Raw genomic sequence first — 15,199 nt, 5'->3', positions numbered from 1 at the left:
GTATGTCTAAATTAAAAATAAAACTAAGACTTAACAGCTTAATAAATATGAAGTGAAGGATATATTTCTTAATAATGAGGCAGAAGAGAAATGAAAAGTTCAGATGGCAAACTATTCTCTAGCATGTCCAACATGCTACAGGGTGGGAGCACAGCTAAGCTTCACGTGCCAAAATATTGCCTCTTCCTTGGCAAACAGGTGGTGGATGCAAAGGGATGGGGGTGACATGGAATTGCTTCATATTTTGACCAAAGGTTCCCAGCTTGATTCAATATCTCGTGAATCTTTCAGGTTTTTTGGGGTTTTTTTTTCCCCTCCCCTCTTCAAAAGCAATCTGGTATACAGGGGTTGTATATCCCAATTAAAAAGATACACGTATATATATATTTCAGAATTATTTTGTGATGTTTAAGAGGAGTTTTTCTTTAGTTTGAGGTGAAGCCATTAACCAAAACAAAAAGCAGGTGATGGATGGATTCTGTCCTGTCTCGTGCTCTGCCTGGAGCACCCCACATGCACTTAGAGACCCCAACGTACCTTTCATGAGGAACAGGAGGAAAATCTGCTTATTTTTCCCCCCTCAAAAGTACCTTAAGCCACAGGAGTGGCTCAAGAATCAAATTTCATTCAACTACAAAAAAAAAAAAACCCCAACCCATCAATGAGCATGAAACATCTGAGTTGAAATGCACAGACACAAGTGAAGCTGGAGATGAAGAGTCTAGACTTGAAGTGATGTTTGCCCAGTGAATTATTCTTTTTCCTGAGGCAACATAGGGAAAAAAAAAAAATCTACCTTTTCTGATGGTGTGAAATAGTTTGCCATCTGACTATAGCAGAGTATGAAGAAATTTCAAGGACAAACTAGATCAGCCTTTACCTCGGGGCCTCTGTTTCTCTGCGTCATAGATCATTACAACTTCAGTGACCTGGAAGAGAGAAGGGAAATTCTACTCCCTGTGCTGCCAGGGGAGGGCTGGAACAGGCACCACGGGCTGGTTCCTGCTCTCTACCCACAAAGCACAACCCAGCTGCAGCCTCCAGCCCAGCAACAGCACAAAAACACCGACTATGGCTCTTCCTGGGAGTTTAGAAAGCCTGAGTTCATCTCTACTGGCTCATCACACTTAATATTTTAATTTAACATCGAGGTTTTGTATTATTTGTATCCACTCTGTGGCTTATTACACGCCCCAAAGGTTTGTTTTCCAACAACTCATCAGTGTAGCTTTTTAAAACAGGATTTTTCCCTATTTTTAATCATTTTCACTTTTCATGGAAAGCAGCTTGAGCTGCAGGCACCTTTAGGAACGTGCAGGGTTCCTCTGATTGAATTACTGGAGCACCAGAGAGGCCCAGAGCACCAAACAGCTTTACAAAACCCCTCTAAGTTCTGGATGAGCAGTATCAGTGTGAATTTAACCTAAAAAAAGCAAAAATGGAAATTGCAAGCTGTTCAAGGGCTTCAGGATTATTCTCGGAATGAGCACCACAGTGAGCTACAATTTCAACAAAACCTGAGGTGTGATGTTTATGTCAACATTAAAACAGCTGAAGGGAACGGCTCTGAAACCTCTCAGATGCACAAAGTGCTCACAAAATGAGTGTGATTTTGTGGATTTTATCTCAAAGATAATCTTAGGATATTTTTACTCGTGAATAAAAATGAGTTTAAAGTCTGACACGATTTTCTCTTTACTAACAGCTAGAAAATATTCGGGTGTGAGTTGCTGCACTCACTTGAGCACAGCCCAGTGGATGCTCCCAGCTGGGGCTGGGACATGGGACAAGGGACAATCAGAGCCAGATTTGTCCCTCCCCTGCTCCCTTTGGACCCTCTTCATCCTGGCCTTAATTATTTAGCAATTATCAGGGCTAAAAACCCCTGCCTGCCTTGGGCTCTTCACTCTGGTGGCCACAAAAACATTTGTGAGACCCCACTGCTCCAAGGGGACTCGGTACAACTTCAGGAGGGTTTTTCTGATTTCTACTCCAGGAGGGTTTTTCTGATTTCTACTCCAGGAGGGTTTTTCTGATTTCTACTCCAGGAAGGTTTTTCTGATTTCTACTCCAGGAAGGTTTTTCTGATTTCTGTACTATGATCAAAGTGCTACTACTTACTCTGAAGGGCACTTACAGTTGTGGCTGTTGCCTTCTACATCTGCAGGACAAACCCTGTATCTCCCCAGCATCCAGGGCACAGCTGGAAAGCCAAGTCTGTGAGGAAGAGCCTTTAGAAACTACATCCCACAGCTGTGGAATGTGCTCCCTGCTTTTTATTATTATTCTACTGCAGCTTTTCAAGCTAAAGAAACAGTTGTTAGCTGTTGTTTTTTGAGTTTTAAGTAGATTATCTTAAGGGAATTTTAAACATTGATTTAACTCTTGGTAAATTTAAGGATTTGTTTCTCAATAAATTGTATTTTTTTTGCCACTAAGAAATATCAGAAAAAGGTTATTGAAAAAAGTATCAAAAACTACACTAAATGCCAGTCAAGTTGATTTTTACCAGCAGTCCTGAATTTAACTCAGGCAATCCTTAACTTCCTCAAACTTATTATTTAATTCAGTCATTTACCATATTTAACTCGCAGTGAGAGCTGGGATAAATGGGAGTTAAAACTAAATAAAAAGGAAATAAAAACATAACACAGAAGACAGCAATTTCAGTCCAAGGTTACAAACTGAATTAAAGAAGGTGCAGGAGGAGCAGTTTGTCTCAGCATGGAGGTTCTAGGGACACCAGAACTGAGATTCCAGATGGTTTGAAAGCAGCTACTGCTCCCAAAATATATATAATATATATATATATACATATATAAAATATAATGGCAGGAGACCCAAATTTAACTGATCTGTACACACAGACAAATACCAGGATCTTAAAACTCAGCCCATTGAGAGACTCACTGCTCCCAAAAAATAATCAGCAGACATTTTTAATTGCCCGGCTGAAAGTTATCAAGAGAAAGGGGGGGAGGGGTGGAAACAATAAAAATAATAATTAAAAAAATCATTCTTAAGCCACCTCAGGAGTTTTTGGAAGAAGGGACAGAATAATGCATCAGGTAGATTTAAACATGAGGGGACAGAAGCAGCAAAGAAAACTCCACACGAGCAGCGGGTTCTGCCAAGGGACATTTCCAGATGATGAATGCTCACTACAGTTTCTCACAAAATGCTTCAGGTGCCCCTCCAGAAATTTGTCCAAATTACCCCGAAATTTGACAGCTTGAGGGAATGTGAGAGGAGGCAGCAGGGAGGGGAGGCACCTTCCCCCCAGGACTCACCACTCCGAACTTCTTGAAGTATTCCCTGAGCTCTGTCTCGCCACAGTTATGAGGAATCCCACCAACAAAAATTTTATTGGATTTATTGTTATCGCTCCTGGATCCTTTCTGCTAAATCAAGGAGGAGAAAATTCAGTCAGAAGGATAATAAGGGGGGCTGCTTCTAGCATTTTACACTGAACCATGAACAGTGGGCTCTGGCTGAGGGGAGAGCTCCTGAAGGCACAAAAGAGAGGAATATTCTGAGCTCAGAGGTTTGGTGTCCCCTGTTCTTCAGAGGAATCCAGGGCCTGTGTTGTGAGGCCACTGACTCATTTTACACTGAAATCTGCAGGCTGTGGAGTGGGCTGGAACAGCATCAGCCCTGCCCGTGCCCCTCCAGACACTGCTCTCAGATCTGAAGAGCTGCACTAAAAGCATCGCTGAGAGCTTGGGGAACACCACACCCAAACTGGCACTGCTCTGTGCAGGGCCTGCCCACGGAAATCTGAGTAAAAGACAACTTCTGGGAATAAAATTGACACTTGAGTTCTGTGTACAGACTTCTGCCTTTAAATCACGGATATAACCCAGAGGAATTCAAGAGAACTCGGATACAGGCAGGACTTCTGCCTTTAAAACACAGATATAACCCAGAGGAATTCAAGAGAACTCGGATACAGGCAGGACTTCTGCCTTTAAAACATAGATATAACCCAGAGGAATTCAAGAGGAGGACACAGAGGGATCTTTCCTTACCCATCCTTCCTTCGGCCGTGTCCGCTCTGGCTGCATCCCCCGAGGTGTGCATGGCTTTGGATCAATCTGGAAGAAGTTCCAGTTTGGTCAGACCTCAGCACGCAGGGTTTTGCTCTAAATGTTACATTTGTGGCAGCTGAACCCTGACTGCAGCTCCTCAGAGCAACACAAACCACGGAGTTAGAGTTGCCTTACAATAAATCATTTAAACCAACAACCAGGTTAATTCTGACACTCTGCAAATAAGGAGCCAGAATTTAAAGCAAATCTTTGAATCTGGTGCAGGAGAAAAAATAAAAACACAAAAGAAACTTACGTTTCGGCCATCTAACGTATGAGGTCTGCTGGCCAGCACTGTTCCCACACAGTTGGGATCTTTAAATTTGACAAATCCAAATCCTCGAGATTGATTTGTTGTTTTGTCTTTCATTATTACACAGTCTACAACTTCTCCATACTGGGAGAAGTAGCTACGAAGGGTTTCTGTTAAAGAAAAAAAAAGCAAATATTAAACAGAACCAGATATTAACAGCACCAGACTGTGTTTGCAATTATGAGACAACAGATCAGCAAACAGGGAAAACAACTTCAAACTCATCTTTTGAAAATGATCACATCTTACTTCCTGTAAACAAATGGCAGACAACTGTTTATTTCCATTTATACAAATGGAAAATAGTAGGAAAGTGATTATAAAAAGGGTTGTCTGTTGAGCTGACAGAAACTTTAGCACCAAACAATATAAACCTAAAAGTACAAATATATTAAAAATATACATAATTATATATCTGAGCTGTCTGTACAGCAAGGTTTATTAATTAGCAGAGGAGGAAGAGGAGGCTCAGCCCCCTCTCCTCCCCACAGCAATGCTGCTCAAAGCTCCAGGCTGAGTTTTCACCACGGCCCAAGGCCTGCAGCACTCGTTGCTCACCTTGTGTCGTGCTCCAGTCCAGGCCACCCACGAACAGCTTTCTGCAAACAAAGCACAGGGCAGCTTTAGGGCTGCAGCACAAGCTCCATCCTATTGCAGGCACAAATTCTGGACAGGTTTGGGGGTTCCAGGGCCTCCAACACGCCCTATGAAGCCGGCGCTGCGCTCCAAGGCGCCGATTAAACCAAACCCTTCCTCCAGCCCTGCTCTCTGCTCCTCCCTCGCTCACCACAGAGCCTCACTCAGCTCCAGCACCTTCTCGAGGGGTGAAAGCAAAAGCAGAACTGCCTGAGACAGAAGTCAAACCTGTGCAGCAGGTACTGAACCACAGAGCAGCTCTAATCCAGCTCCAGTTGGGAAACCACTGTACAACCCCATTTCGAGACAGCGCCGAGAGGGGAGAAAGTCATGGCTAAACCCCAAACTAAACTGCTTAGAACTGATTCAACTCTTCCTCTGCAAAGAGCACCCAAATCTGCAGGGTTTCGTGTCCCAGCACGCCCAAGGACCTGGGCAGGTGCTACAAGAGCTCCATGCCAGGCTCTTTATCAACTCCTGGGTGTGACAAAACCTCCAGCACTCATTTACTCAGTAATTAAAGGTTGGTTAGAGCCACCTCAACTCTTGGCCTTTGTCAGTACCAAGAATCAACCCCAAAAAATCCCCTCACCCCCATCTGCAGCTTCCTCCTGAGGAACAGCATCAACCTCTGCTCTCTGGGATAAACAGGAACAGCTGGAGCTGTGTCAGGGGTTGGGATGGAGCTCAGGGAAAGGTTTTTCCCCTAAAGGTGCTGGGGCACTGTCCAGGCTCCCTGGCCCCAAGGCTGCCAGAGCTGCAGGAACATTTGGACAATGCTGTCAGGGACAGGCTGGGATTGTTGGGATGTGTCTGTGCAGGGTTTTCATGATCCTTGGGGATCCCTTCCAGCTCAGGAGATTGTACAATTCTGTGAAAAACTCTGCTACTAATGGCTCCATGGCTCTGCACAGACAAGCACTGGGTTATTTTAGGGGGAAACGCTCTAGTTCTGCATCAGACCTTAAAGAGAAAAATCACCTTCTGCTTTGTCTTCTACTCACCTTCACCCATACCAGGGTACAGCTGAGGGTGGTGGGAATTCCTGCATCCAAACGTACACAGGCAAAGCTGAATTTCTCCGAATATAAAAAATTAAATGTCCTCTCAGCTGCTCTTTTCAGGAGCAGGTAACGGCAGGGAGAGCCCAGTCATCCCCAGTGGGAGCTGTAGGTGCACTGGGAGTTCCAGGGGAGTGAAAGTTCCCTGGAAGTTGGGAACTGGAAGTTCCTGTGGAGCAGGGCAGCTCACTGACAAAACCAGCCCGTCCCTCTCCACTTTGATTCACTTGTGTGTGACAGGACACGGTGCCACAACCCTTCTGCACCAGCAAAAGTGACAACATCCAACTCTACACAGCACCTACCAGCCTTGTTCCACCGAGGCAAATTCTGCTCCAGAGTTACAAGCAGAGACGTGACACGAGTCTTGTATTTGACAAAAACAGACCGACTGTTAAGCGCTGATCAAAGCCTCTCCTTGAGCAGCCAGCAAACAACTGAGCTGGTGACACGCGAGGCAAAGACAGCGCTCAGTGTCACAGCAGACAGTGCTGCCTCTGCTGTGTTATGGTAATGCCAAAGGACGTGTCAGCAGCAGCCCTGCCCTGCCCTCTCTCAGAGCATGCCTGTGTTCTGTGCCATGGTTGGGATGATGAAGTTTCCCTCAAGGATTGGAGAAGTGTCCCCAGCTCCCTCTGGCTCCTGGCACGGGCTCAGGGCTTTGCTCAGCAGCAGCCAGTCCACAGCAACAGGTCCTGCCCTGTGCCCAGCCAGCCCCAGCCCCTGGTGCTGCCACAGCTGTCCCCTGACCACCTTCCCTTTCCACAAACCCCTCTCTTGTGCCGTTATTTTTAGGGGAAATAAGTAACTCTGATTTCCTAATAGCAAAGTAAAACCAGCCAAACCCAGACCTACTGCTGTATTCATAATAAAGTTTTGATGTGTGGTTAGGGATATTTTCTTGACCAAACACATTTGAGCTAAGGGTTTGTTTTGGGGTGTTTTTAACTAAATTCGATAGCTTGGTATACAAGAGTAATCTACTTTACATCCTTGTAAAAGTACCAGCTGTGTTGTGAGAGAACACCAAGCTGCCTGCAAGGAGGGAGGTCACTGAAACCTTCCAATTCCACCATGAATTATTTGTAGTCCTCCTACATGGACTCAAACAGCAAAGCTGGTTGCTCAACGCCAGCTCCAGCAGCCGTATGGAAATCCACAGCCTGGTTTCTACACACGCTGGGGAACACCAAAAGCCAGGAACCCTCTGCCTTGGGATCCTCTGTGGTTTGAAGATGCTGAGCAGGGCCAGAGTTTACAGAAATCCAGATGTGGAATGGCACAGGACAGCTGTGAGGCAGGACGGGGGTGTGAGTGCTCCTGCCCCACGCTCAGCTGCATCCACAGCCCTTTCCCAAGGTCTCACCCACACCCCATCCCAGGAAACTCTTGGTCCTAACACTTTATGGGCTGGCAGTTATTAAATTCATAGAAATGTATACAATTCATAGAATATCCTGAGTTGGAAGGGGACCATGACCCTTGAGCCCTTCACAGACACCCCCAGCATCCCTGGGAGCTTTGTCCCGATGCTCCTGGAGCTGTGGCAGCCTTGGGGCTGTGCCCATTCCCTGGGGAGCCTGGGCAGTGCCCCAGCACCCTCGGGGGGATAAAAACCTTTCCTGATGCCCAGCCTGACCCTCCCTGGCACAGCTCCAGCCGTTTCCTCAGCCCCTGCCCTTCGTCCCACAGAGCAGAGGTTGCTGCTGCCTCTTGGGAAGAAGCTGCAGGCCCTGCTCAGTCTCCCCTCACACTCTTCAGTGTTTTTATTCACACCTCCATAAAGCTCCACATTTACAGACTGGACACTCCAGTCCATCCCCCCTGGAATGCAAAGCCCCTCCAGCACAGCCAGGTGACAGCACAAGCCACCAGCCTGGTTTTTGGGCAGGTGAGTCTGTCCACTGGCAGGTGCAGCACTCCTGGAGCAGCAGAATCCCCCACAGGGATCACCCCAGGAGCAGAAATTTGGATAATGACTCCTCAGAAGCTGAAGTTGTATCAGAAGTTTTAACCCAGTGTTCTGCTTCGCTGCTTCCTGTGAGAATTTTAATTCCTCATTTATTTTTGTTGCTATAAACATACTTGCTGCTGGAGCAGATCTACTCAGGATTAGTAAAAAAGGTAAAGGTATTTTAAAACCACCAAACTCTTTGCCTACATAAATAATCTTGAGTTTGATTAATAGCTCTGATCAACACCTCAGCACAGCTCCCAACAGCTGCAGGACAGAAGGATCAAGATCAGCACTTTTCTTCATCCAAACCAGCCCCAAATACTAATTAATTACAACAAATAACACTCACAAGGCCCCTCCCCACCAATGCCAACACACCTGCAAGGCTTCCAGCTTTCTTAGGTGTTTTCTCTGAAAATTTCTGCCTAGAAAAGCAGCTGAACTCATAACTTCCCATCCAGACTTGTCTCTCACCACAGCTTTAAACCAGAGTTTCCTTCCGAGGGCTGGAGCAGCTGAGTTTGTTTTACGCTCTCACCTTTCCCTCTGAGCGCTTTTGGGGGAGGAGAATAAAGCAAATTTCCCTCTCTGATTAACCCTCAACCCTTCCCTATCTGATTACAGCTCCAAAGGATCCCAGGCTGTGACTGGGAACAAAGCCTGGGACAGCCAAGCTTGCTCAGAGGGGAGCTGATGATATTCCATGGAATAAGCTGGAGCCTGGCACTCACCTACAGCTGGGGAAGTCACACCTGATCAGGTCTCTCACAGGGCACCAGGCAGGGATTAAGGCCCACGAGCAAATAAAAACACTTCCAGAGCAAAGCCCACATATTTAAACAGGCCTCATGCAGTGTGTGTTGGAATGGGATCATCTCTAAGGTCCCTTCCAACCCAAACCATTCCAACAGTTTCAAACAAGGTGATCAGTCCTAGCAGGCAAATTCTGTGCCAAAACCTGCACTGGAAGAACCAGACAAGGAGTTTTTAATTTGGTTTTTGCTGCTTTGAGTCCTGCCATGCCCAAGTGTGCAGCCTGATCATTTCAATGTCACCAGGGTACAGCTCTCAAGCAGAGCAATCCTGAGTGCAGCTGGATAATCTCTAAGGCCCCTTCCAACCCAAGCCTTCCTGTGATTCTAAAAGCACCTCACAAGGACCAGGCCTGTGTCAGGATTTCGGTTTGCAGCCACAAAACCCCCGGGAATGGTTAAAACCGGGATTTTCCTGCCTGGAGCACATCCCGAGCAGAGGGGAGCTCGGGAGGGCAGCCCTGCAGGGGGACACGGAGGGTGAGAGGAGGCTCCTGGTGCCACCTTTGCCCTGCCACCTTCCCCCTCCTCCAGCCCAATCCCCTCGGCGTGGCCCTGATGAGTCAAAGTTCCCAGCGGGGTCACAGAATCACAGAATCCCCCTCAAGGACCATCGAGTCCCATTCCTGGCCCTGCACAGAACCCTTCAACAATCCCACCCTGTCCCTGAGAGCGTTGTCCAAGCGCTCCTGGAGCTCTGGCAGCCTTGGGACTGGGACCATTCCCTGGGGAGCCAGGTCAGTGCCCCAGCACCCTCTGGGGGCAAAAACCTGCCTGACAATCACCCTAAACCTCTCCGGACACAGTTCCAGCCGTTCCCTCGGGTTCTGTCACTGGTCCCAGAGAGCAGAGATCGCAGCTGCCCCTCTGCTTCCCCTCGGGAAGTTTTAGACTATGATGAGCTCTGTCTCCCCTCAGTCTCCTCCAGGCTGAACACACCAAGTAACCTCAGCCGCTCGTCCTAATGTTTCCCTTCAAGGCCTTTCACCGTGTCCGCTGCCCTCCTTTGGACTCTCTCTAACACCACGGGTATCTTTCTTACACTGTGGCGCCTAAAACTGCGCGCAGGACTCAAGGTGAGGCCGCACCAGCAGTGCAGGACAATCCCCTCCCTCGAGCGGCGCGTTGTCCCCGCGTCAGTGGGCAGGAGAGGAGGACGCGGATGGACACGAGGTGGGACGCGGAAGGGACGCAGGCGGGACGCGGTGCGGGCCGGGCCCCGGTGCGGGCGGGCGCGGGAAGCGCCGCGGGCCGGACCCGGTGCGGGCGGGACGCGGTGCGGGATCCGGTGCGGGCGGGCGCGGGAAGCGCCGCGGGCGGGTGACCTTGGGCGCGCGCACCTGCCGCAGCCCCGCGCGCGCGCCGGTCACGTGACGGGAGGGGGTGTGCGCCCTCACGGCCCCAACATGGCGGGACCGGCCCCCCCTCAGCACCCCCGGCCCGGGACCGGTCCCCCCCTCCTTAACACCCCCCGGCCCGGCACCGGTCCCCGCTTAGCACTCTGACCCGGGAGAGCCCCGGTGAGAATCCTCTGCTGAGGTTGCGGGAAAAGGTGACCGAACCGCTCCCCGCCCCGTCCCGGCGCGTCGCCCTCCCCTTCCCCTCACCCGATCTCATCGGCGCCTCCCACGCTGTTCATGGCGGCGGCTCCTCCGGGACCGCGCCCGGCTCTTCCCTCCGGTGGCGGCGGTGCCAGCGGTGGGTCGCGGGGCCGCGGGCGGGCGCTCCCGGCCGTGTCCCGGTTCCTGTGTCCCGGTTCCCCCCCCGCCGCCCCCGGCCCGGCCCGGCCCCCCCCGCCGCGCGCTCGCGCTCCCTCAGCGCCGCCGCTGCGCGCGCACCCGCCCCTCGCTACGGGGTCTCCGGGGCCGCGCCCTGGGAGGGGCAGAGGGGGGCGTGGCCGCGCGCGCGCGGGGGCCGGCGGGAAGGGCAGTCCGCGCGCGCCGGAGGGGCGGGGCCTCCGCTGGGTGGGCGGGGTCCCAGTGCCCACCGGGAATCCCAGTGCCCACCGGGAATCCCAGTACCCACCCGGGAATCCCAGTGCCCACCCGGGAATCCCAGTGCCCACCGGGAATCCCAGTGCACACCCAGGAATCCCAGTGCCCACCCCGGGAATCCCAGTGCCCACCGGGAATCCCAGTGCACACCCAGGAATCCCAGTGCCCACCCCCGGGAATCCCAGTGCCCACCGGGAATCCCAGTGCCCACCCGGGAATCCCAGTGCCCACCGGGAATCCCAGTGCACACCCAGGAATCCCAGTGCCCACCCCCGGGAATCCCAGTGCCCACCGGGAATCCCAGTGCCCACCACCAGGAATCCCAGTGCCCACCCGGGAATCCCAGTGCCCACCCCCGGGAATCCCAGTGCCCACCCGGCATACCAGTGCCCACCCCCGGGAATCCCAGTGCCCACCTGGGAATCCCAGTGCCCAGCCCCGGGATCCCATTGCCCACGCACGGGGTCGTGTCACCCACCCCCGGGATCCGCAGGATCCCACTGCCCACTCGCGGTGTCCCACTGCCCTCCCGTGGGTGTCACCGCTCACCCTCGGGTGCGGTGCGAACCGGGGCCGGCAGCGTGCGTGGTCCTGCTGCGGGGACAGCGCGGGGCACAGGGCTGTGTGCGGCCCGGAGGGTGGCACAGCCCCAGAGAGTGGCACAGCCCCAGAAGGTGGCACAGCCCCGGAGGGTGGCACAGCCCCGGAGGGTGGCACAGCCCCGGTGTGCAGCCCCGGAGGGTGTCACATCGTGGGGCACAGCACCGTGCACAGGGAAAACCCCTTCCCCCTTGTCCCCCTCGATCCAGCCGTGCTCCAGCACACAGCAGCGCTGGTCATTCCCACTCCGCACGCACCACGCGGTGTCACCGGGAGCGGGGACACCCCCTGCACCCCCGATCACCGCAGTGACCCCCAGGCCACGCGTGACCTCTCAGGCCTGCCAGCCCCGGCCTGCCCCGCGGTGCCCGGTTCCCGATAAGGGCTCCCATTCCCGATAAGGGCTCCCATTCCCGATAAGCGCTCCCGATCCCTGGAGGGGCCCCAGCCGGCTGTGCACACTCAGCACTTTCCAGCAGGGTTATTTAAAGCCGGCCAAGAGCCCCGCGGCCCTTTCTTTCCCTCAGCCCGTCCAGCTGCACTCCCCTCCCGCAGCCATGAGCTCCGGAGCAGCGGCCGGGCCGATCTTCGCCGAGGGCGAGGACTGCAGGGCGGCCTGGAGGGAAGCCACGGCGGGCTACGACGAGCCCGACGCCCACCTGGAGATCCTGGGCAAGCCGGTGATGGAGCGCTGGGAGACCCCCTACATGCACTCGCTGGCCACCGTGGCAGCGTCGAAGGGTAACGGGGACCCCGCGGGCTCCGGGGTGTGCTGGGGGTGCAGCTGCCCCAAAAGCAGCTGGCCGGGGGGGAGATGTCCTGCGGGGGGACCCCGCTGCGTGTGCCCCCTGCTGCACGTGGCTCCCATGCAGTGACAGGGACAGCAGGGCATTGTGTGCTTGTGTCAGGGTGATGCATTCTTCAAAAGGGATGGGGACATGGGGAGGCAGCCACTTCCCCTCCCAGGACCTGTTGCTTTTGGGGCTATTTCCCATCCAGACCCTGCTGATTTGGGGGCTGTTTTCCCTCCCAGGACCTGCCGCTTTTGGGGCTGTTTCCCATGCCAGGACCTGCTGCTTTTGGGGCTGTTTTCCCTGCCAGGACCTGCCGCTTTTGGGGCTGTTTCCCATGCCAGGACCTGCCGCTTTTGGGGCTGTTTCCCATGCCAGGACCTGCCGCTTTTGGGGCTGTTTCCCCTACCAGGCCCTGCCGCTTTTGGGGCTGTTTCCCTGGCACAGGGAGGGTTGGACGTTGTTTGTTCCCACTGGGATCAACTGGGGGAGTTTGGTGGGGGCAAAGGGGCACGGTGGGGGGCAGCAGGTGACAGGGACAGGGGGACAGCTGGAAGGGCAGCAGGTGACAGGGACATGGGGCTGCTCCCAGCTTCTCCCCTCAGTGCCAGCAGCACCACGCGCTCCCAAAGAGCCCAGTTTGGGGAAGGGATGGGTCAGGATCCGGGGCTGGGGGGTTTGGAGGCAGGGAAATCGCAGAGCTGCGAGTGCCGGCTCCGCCTGCAGGCGGCCGCGTGCTGGAGGTGGGATTCGGGATGGCCATCGCCGCCTCCAAGGTGCAGGAATTCGCCATCGAGGAGCACTGGATCATCGAGTGCAACGAGGGCGTGTTCCGGCGCCTGGAGCAGTGGGCAAAGGCACAGCCACACAAGGTCGGGGCAGGGCGGGCTGTGCCGGGGCCGGGGGGTGCCTGTGAGCCCCCCAGCTCACCCCTCTGCCCCCCGCCCGCAGGTGGTGCCCCTGAAGGGGCTGTGGGAGGACGTGGTGCCAACGCTGCCGGACGGGCACTTCAGTGGTGAGACAGCAACGGCAGGGGAGGGGCTGGGCTGGGGGGGACCCCACTGCAAACGGGGCTGTGCAAAGCCCAGGGCGTCCCTGAGCCGTGGAAAGGGGGAGCAGCTGACCCGGGGGGCAGCTGGAGCTCACATCCTCCCGTGGGGCTGGGGACAGGGCACACCCGTGTCCCTGGGTCCTTGTCCTGGGGAGAAAATCTTTGTCCTGGGGTGGATCCTTGTCCTGGGGAGCAGATCCTTGTCCTGGGTGGATCCTTGTCATGAGGAACAGATCCTTGTCCCATGGAGCAGATCCTTGTGCTGGGGAAATGGATCCTTGTCCTGGGGAGAAAATCCTTGTCCTGGAGTGGATCCTTGTCCAGGGGAACAGATCCTTGTCATGAGGAACAGATCCTTGTCCTGGGGAACAGATATTTGTCCTGGAGTGGATCCTTGTCCTGGAGTGGATCCTCGTCCTGGGGAACAGATCCTTGTGCTGGGGAAATGGATCCTTGTCCTGGAGCAGATCTTTGTCTTGGGGAAATGGGTGCTTGTCCTGGGTGGATCCTTGTCCTGGGGAGCAAATCCTTGTCCTGGAGTGGATCCTTGTCCTGGGGAAATGGATCCTTCTGTTGGGGGCCATCACATCGCTGCCCTCCAGGGCTCAGAGACACGGAGATAAATTGCAGTAGGAACACAACCACACCAGGCCACGAGGGGGATTTTCCCGGGCCAAGGATCCCCTCAGGGCCCCTCCCAGCTCCCCGTGTCCCCGGGCAGGGATCCTGTACGACACCTACCCGCTGTCGGAGGACACCTGGCACACGCACCAGTTCAACTTCATCCAGGTGACACCTCTGGGGCGCGGAGGGGCAGCGGGGGCCGGGGGCTGAGCCGGGGGAGCTGAGCCGGCCCCGCTGCCCCGGGCAGGGCCACGCCTTCCGCCTGCTGCGGCCCGGGGGCGTCCTCACCTACTGCAACCTCACCTCGTGGGGAGAGCTGCTCAAAACCAGGTACAGCGACATCGAGAAGATGTTCGAGGTGAGTCCTTCCCCTCCCCAAGCGGTGCCCGGGATGAGCCAGAGCTCCCCGTGGCTGTGGAATCACCCGCGGCGCTGGGGACGGACAGGGAACGCCAAAAGGGAGCTCGGAGGGTTTTCCCCCGCTGCTGGCGCTGGGGACGGGCAGGGAACGCCCAAGGGGAGCTCGGAGGGTTTTTCCCCGCTGCTGGCGCTGTGTCCTTCACACGAGACACCCCAAGGCTGCTCCTCCCGCAGGAGACGCAGGTGGGGCCGCTGCTGCAGGCGGGGTTCAGGCGGGAGAACATCAGCACCAGCGTGATGGAGCTGCAGCCACCCCCCGAGTGCCGCTACTACTCCCACGGCAGGATGATCACCCCCAGCGTCCTCAAACACTGAGGGAACCGGCCCTCGATGTGCTGAGGAGGAGGAGAAAAGCTCTGAGCTCCTTTAAAGCCCCTGAGATGGAAGCTGATTCATCCAGAGCTGGGTGGAGGTTTGGGGTGGATTCCAGGGGACAAAAGGACAGGAATCTCCCGGGAGCCCCCTGCCCTGGAGGGGTCTGGTGGGCTCTGTGGAAGATTTCACCCTGCTCTGTCCCCTCAAGACTTCAAATTCTCAATTGAGCTGGAATTTCAGAGTGTGGTTCGGAGCCTTTGGCTAAATGAGTTCCAGAACCAGCCATTTCCTCTAAAAACTGGATCACTTGGAGAAATCACAGCGTGGCTTCCCACAAGATCAGATAATCCACACCAGGTGGCAGAAATGGGGCAGTCTGAGGCATTTCAGCTTCTCCTGAAGCCACTCCCCAGGGAAGTTTCCCAACATTTTCAGCCAAAGCCCAAATCCTGACCCCAACACCCCCTCACAGCTCAATAAATATTTCCTCTCTCCTCAGAAGGGATAAAGTCCATTAAAAGGAATGAAATACCCAAA

The 15,199-nt window shown here is 54.0% G+C and overlaps 2 protein-coding genes across 7 annotated transcripts in view; one reads left to right on the top strand and one right to left on the bottom strand.

Moving 5' to 3' along the window:
• DAZAP1 (DAZ associated protein 1) overlaps positions 1-10,521 on the bottom strand; it is a 26,452-nt gene extending 15,931 nt beyond the window's left edge. For 2 of the 4 annotated variants that reach the window (XM_063403328.1, XM_063403326.1), the window contains exons 1-6: positions 10,475-10,521; positions 4,960-5,000; positions 4,345-4,511; positions 4,029-4,094; positions 3,291-3,401; positions 881-929 (exon numbers count right to left, since the gene is read on the bottom strand). In XM_063403328.1, coding sequence (XP_063259398.1) covers positions 881-929; positions 3,291-3,401; positions 4,029-4,094; positions 4,345-4,511; positions 4,960-5,000; positions 10,475-10,506 — 466 coding nt within the window. In that variant the 5' untranslated portion in view covers positions 10,507-10,521. The remainder of the gene's footprint in view (positions 1-880; positions 930-3,290; positions 3,402-4,028; positions 4,095-4,344; positions 4,512-4,959; positions 5,001-10,474) is intronic. The other 2 variants (XM_063403330.1, XM_063403327.1) reach the window with 1 other exon arrangement.
• Positions 9,955-15,199, top strand: GAMT (guanidinoacetate N-methyltransferase). 3 transcript variants are annotated; one of them, XM_063404850.1, is made up of 7 exons: positions 9,955-10,040; positions 11,989-12,202; positions 12,979-13,124; positions 13,204-13,267; positions 14,025-14,092; positions 14,175-14,285; positions 14,522-15,199. In XM_063404850.1, exons 2-7 carry the CDS (start codon positions 12,019-12,021, stop codon positions 14,660-14,662), a joined length of 714 nt encoding a protein of 237 aa, XP_063260920.1. In that variant the 5' UTR covers positions 9,955-10,040; positions 11,989-12,018; the 3' UTR covers positions 14,663-15,199. The 3 variants fall into 3 exon arrangements, with proteins under 3 accessions (XP_063260920.1, XP_063260921.1, XP_063260919.1); XM_063404851.1 differs by lacking the exon at positions 9,955-10,040 and adding an exon at positions 10,049-10,127; XM_063404849.1 differs by lacking the exon at positions 9,955-10,040 and adding an exon at positions 10,171-10,419.

The sequence above is a fragment of the Prinia subflava genome, chromosome 8, assembly GCF_021018805.1.
Source record: "Prinia subflava isolate CZ2003 ecotype Zambia chromosome 8, Cam_Psub_1.2, whole genome shotgun sequence".
NCBI classification, from domain to species: Eukaryota; Metazoa; Chordata; class Aves; order Passeriformes; family Cisticolidae; genus Prinia; species Prinia subflava.
The sequence above is the reverse complement of the archived record's forward strand: the minus strand, read 5'-3'. Positions and strand labels throughout refer to the sequence as shown.

Coding starts and splice junctions, on each gene's coding strand:
- GAMT (XM_063404850.1), top strand. CDS start 12,019: ATGAGCTCCGGAGCAGCGGCCGGGCCGATCTTCGCCGAGGGCGAGGAC. Junction 12,203..12,978: donor CACCGTGGCAGCGTCGAAGG/GTAACGGGGACC, acceptor CTCCGCCTGCAG/GCGGCCGCGTGCTGGAGGTG. Junction 14,286..14,521: donor ACATCGAGAAGATGTTCGAG/GTGAGTCCTTCC, acceptor CTCCTCCCGCAG/GAGACGCAGGTGGGGCCGCT.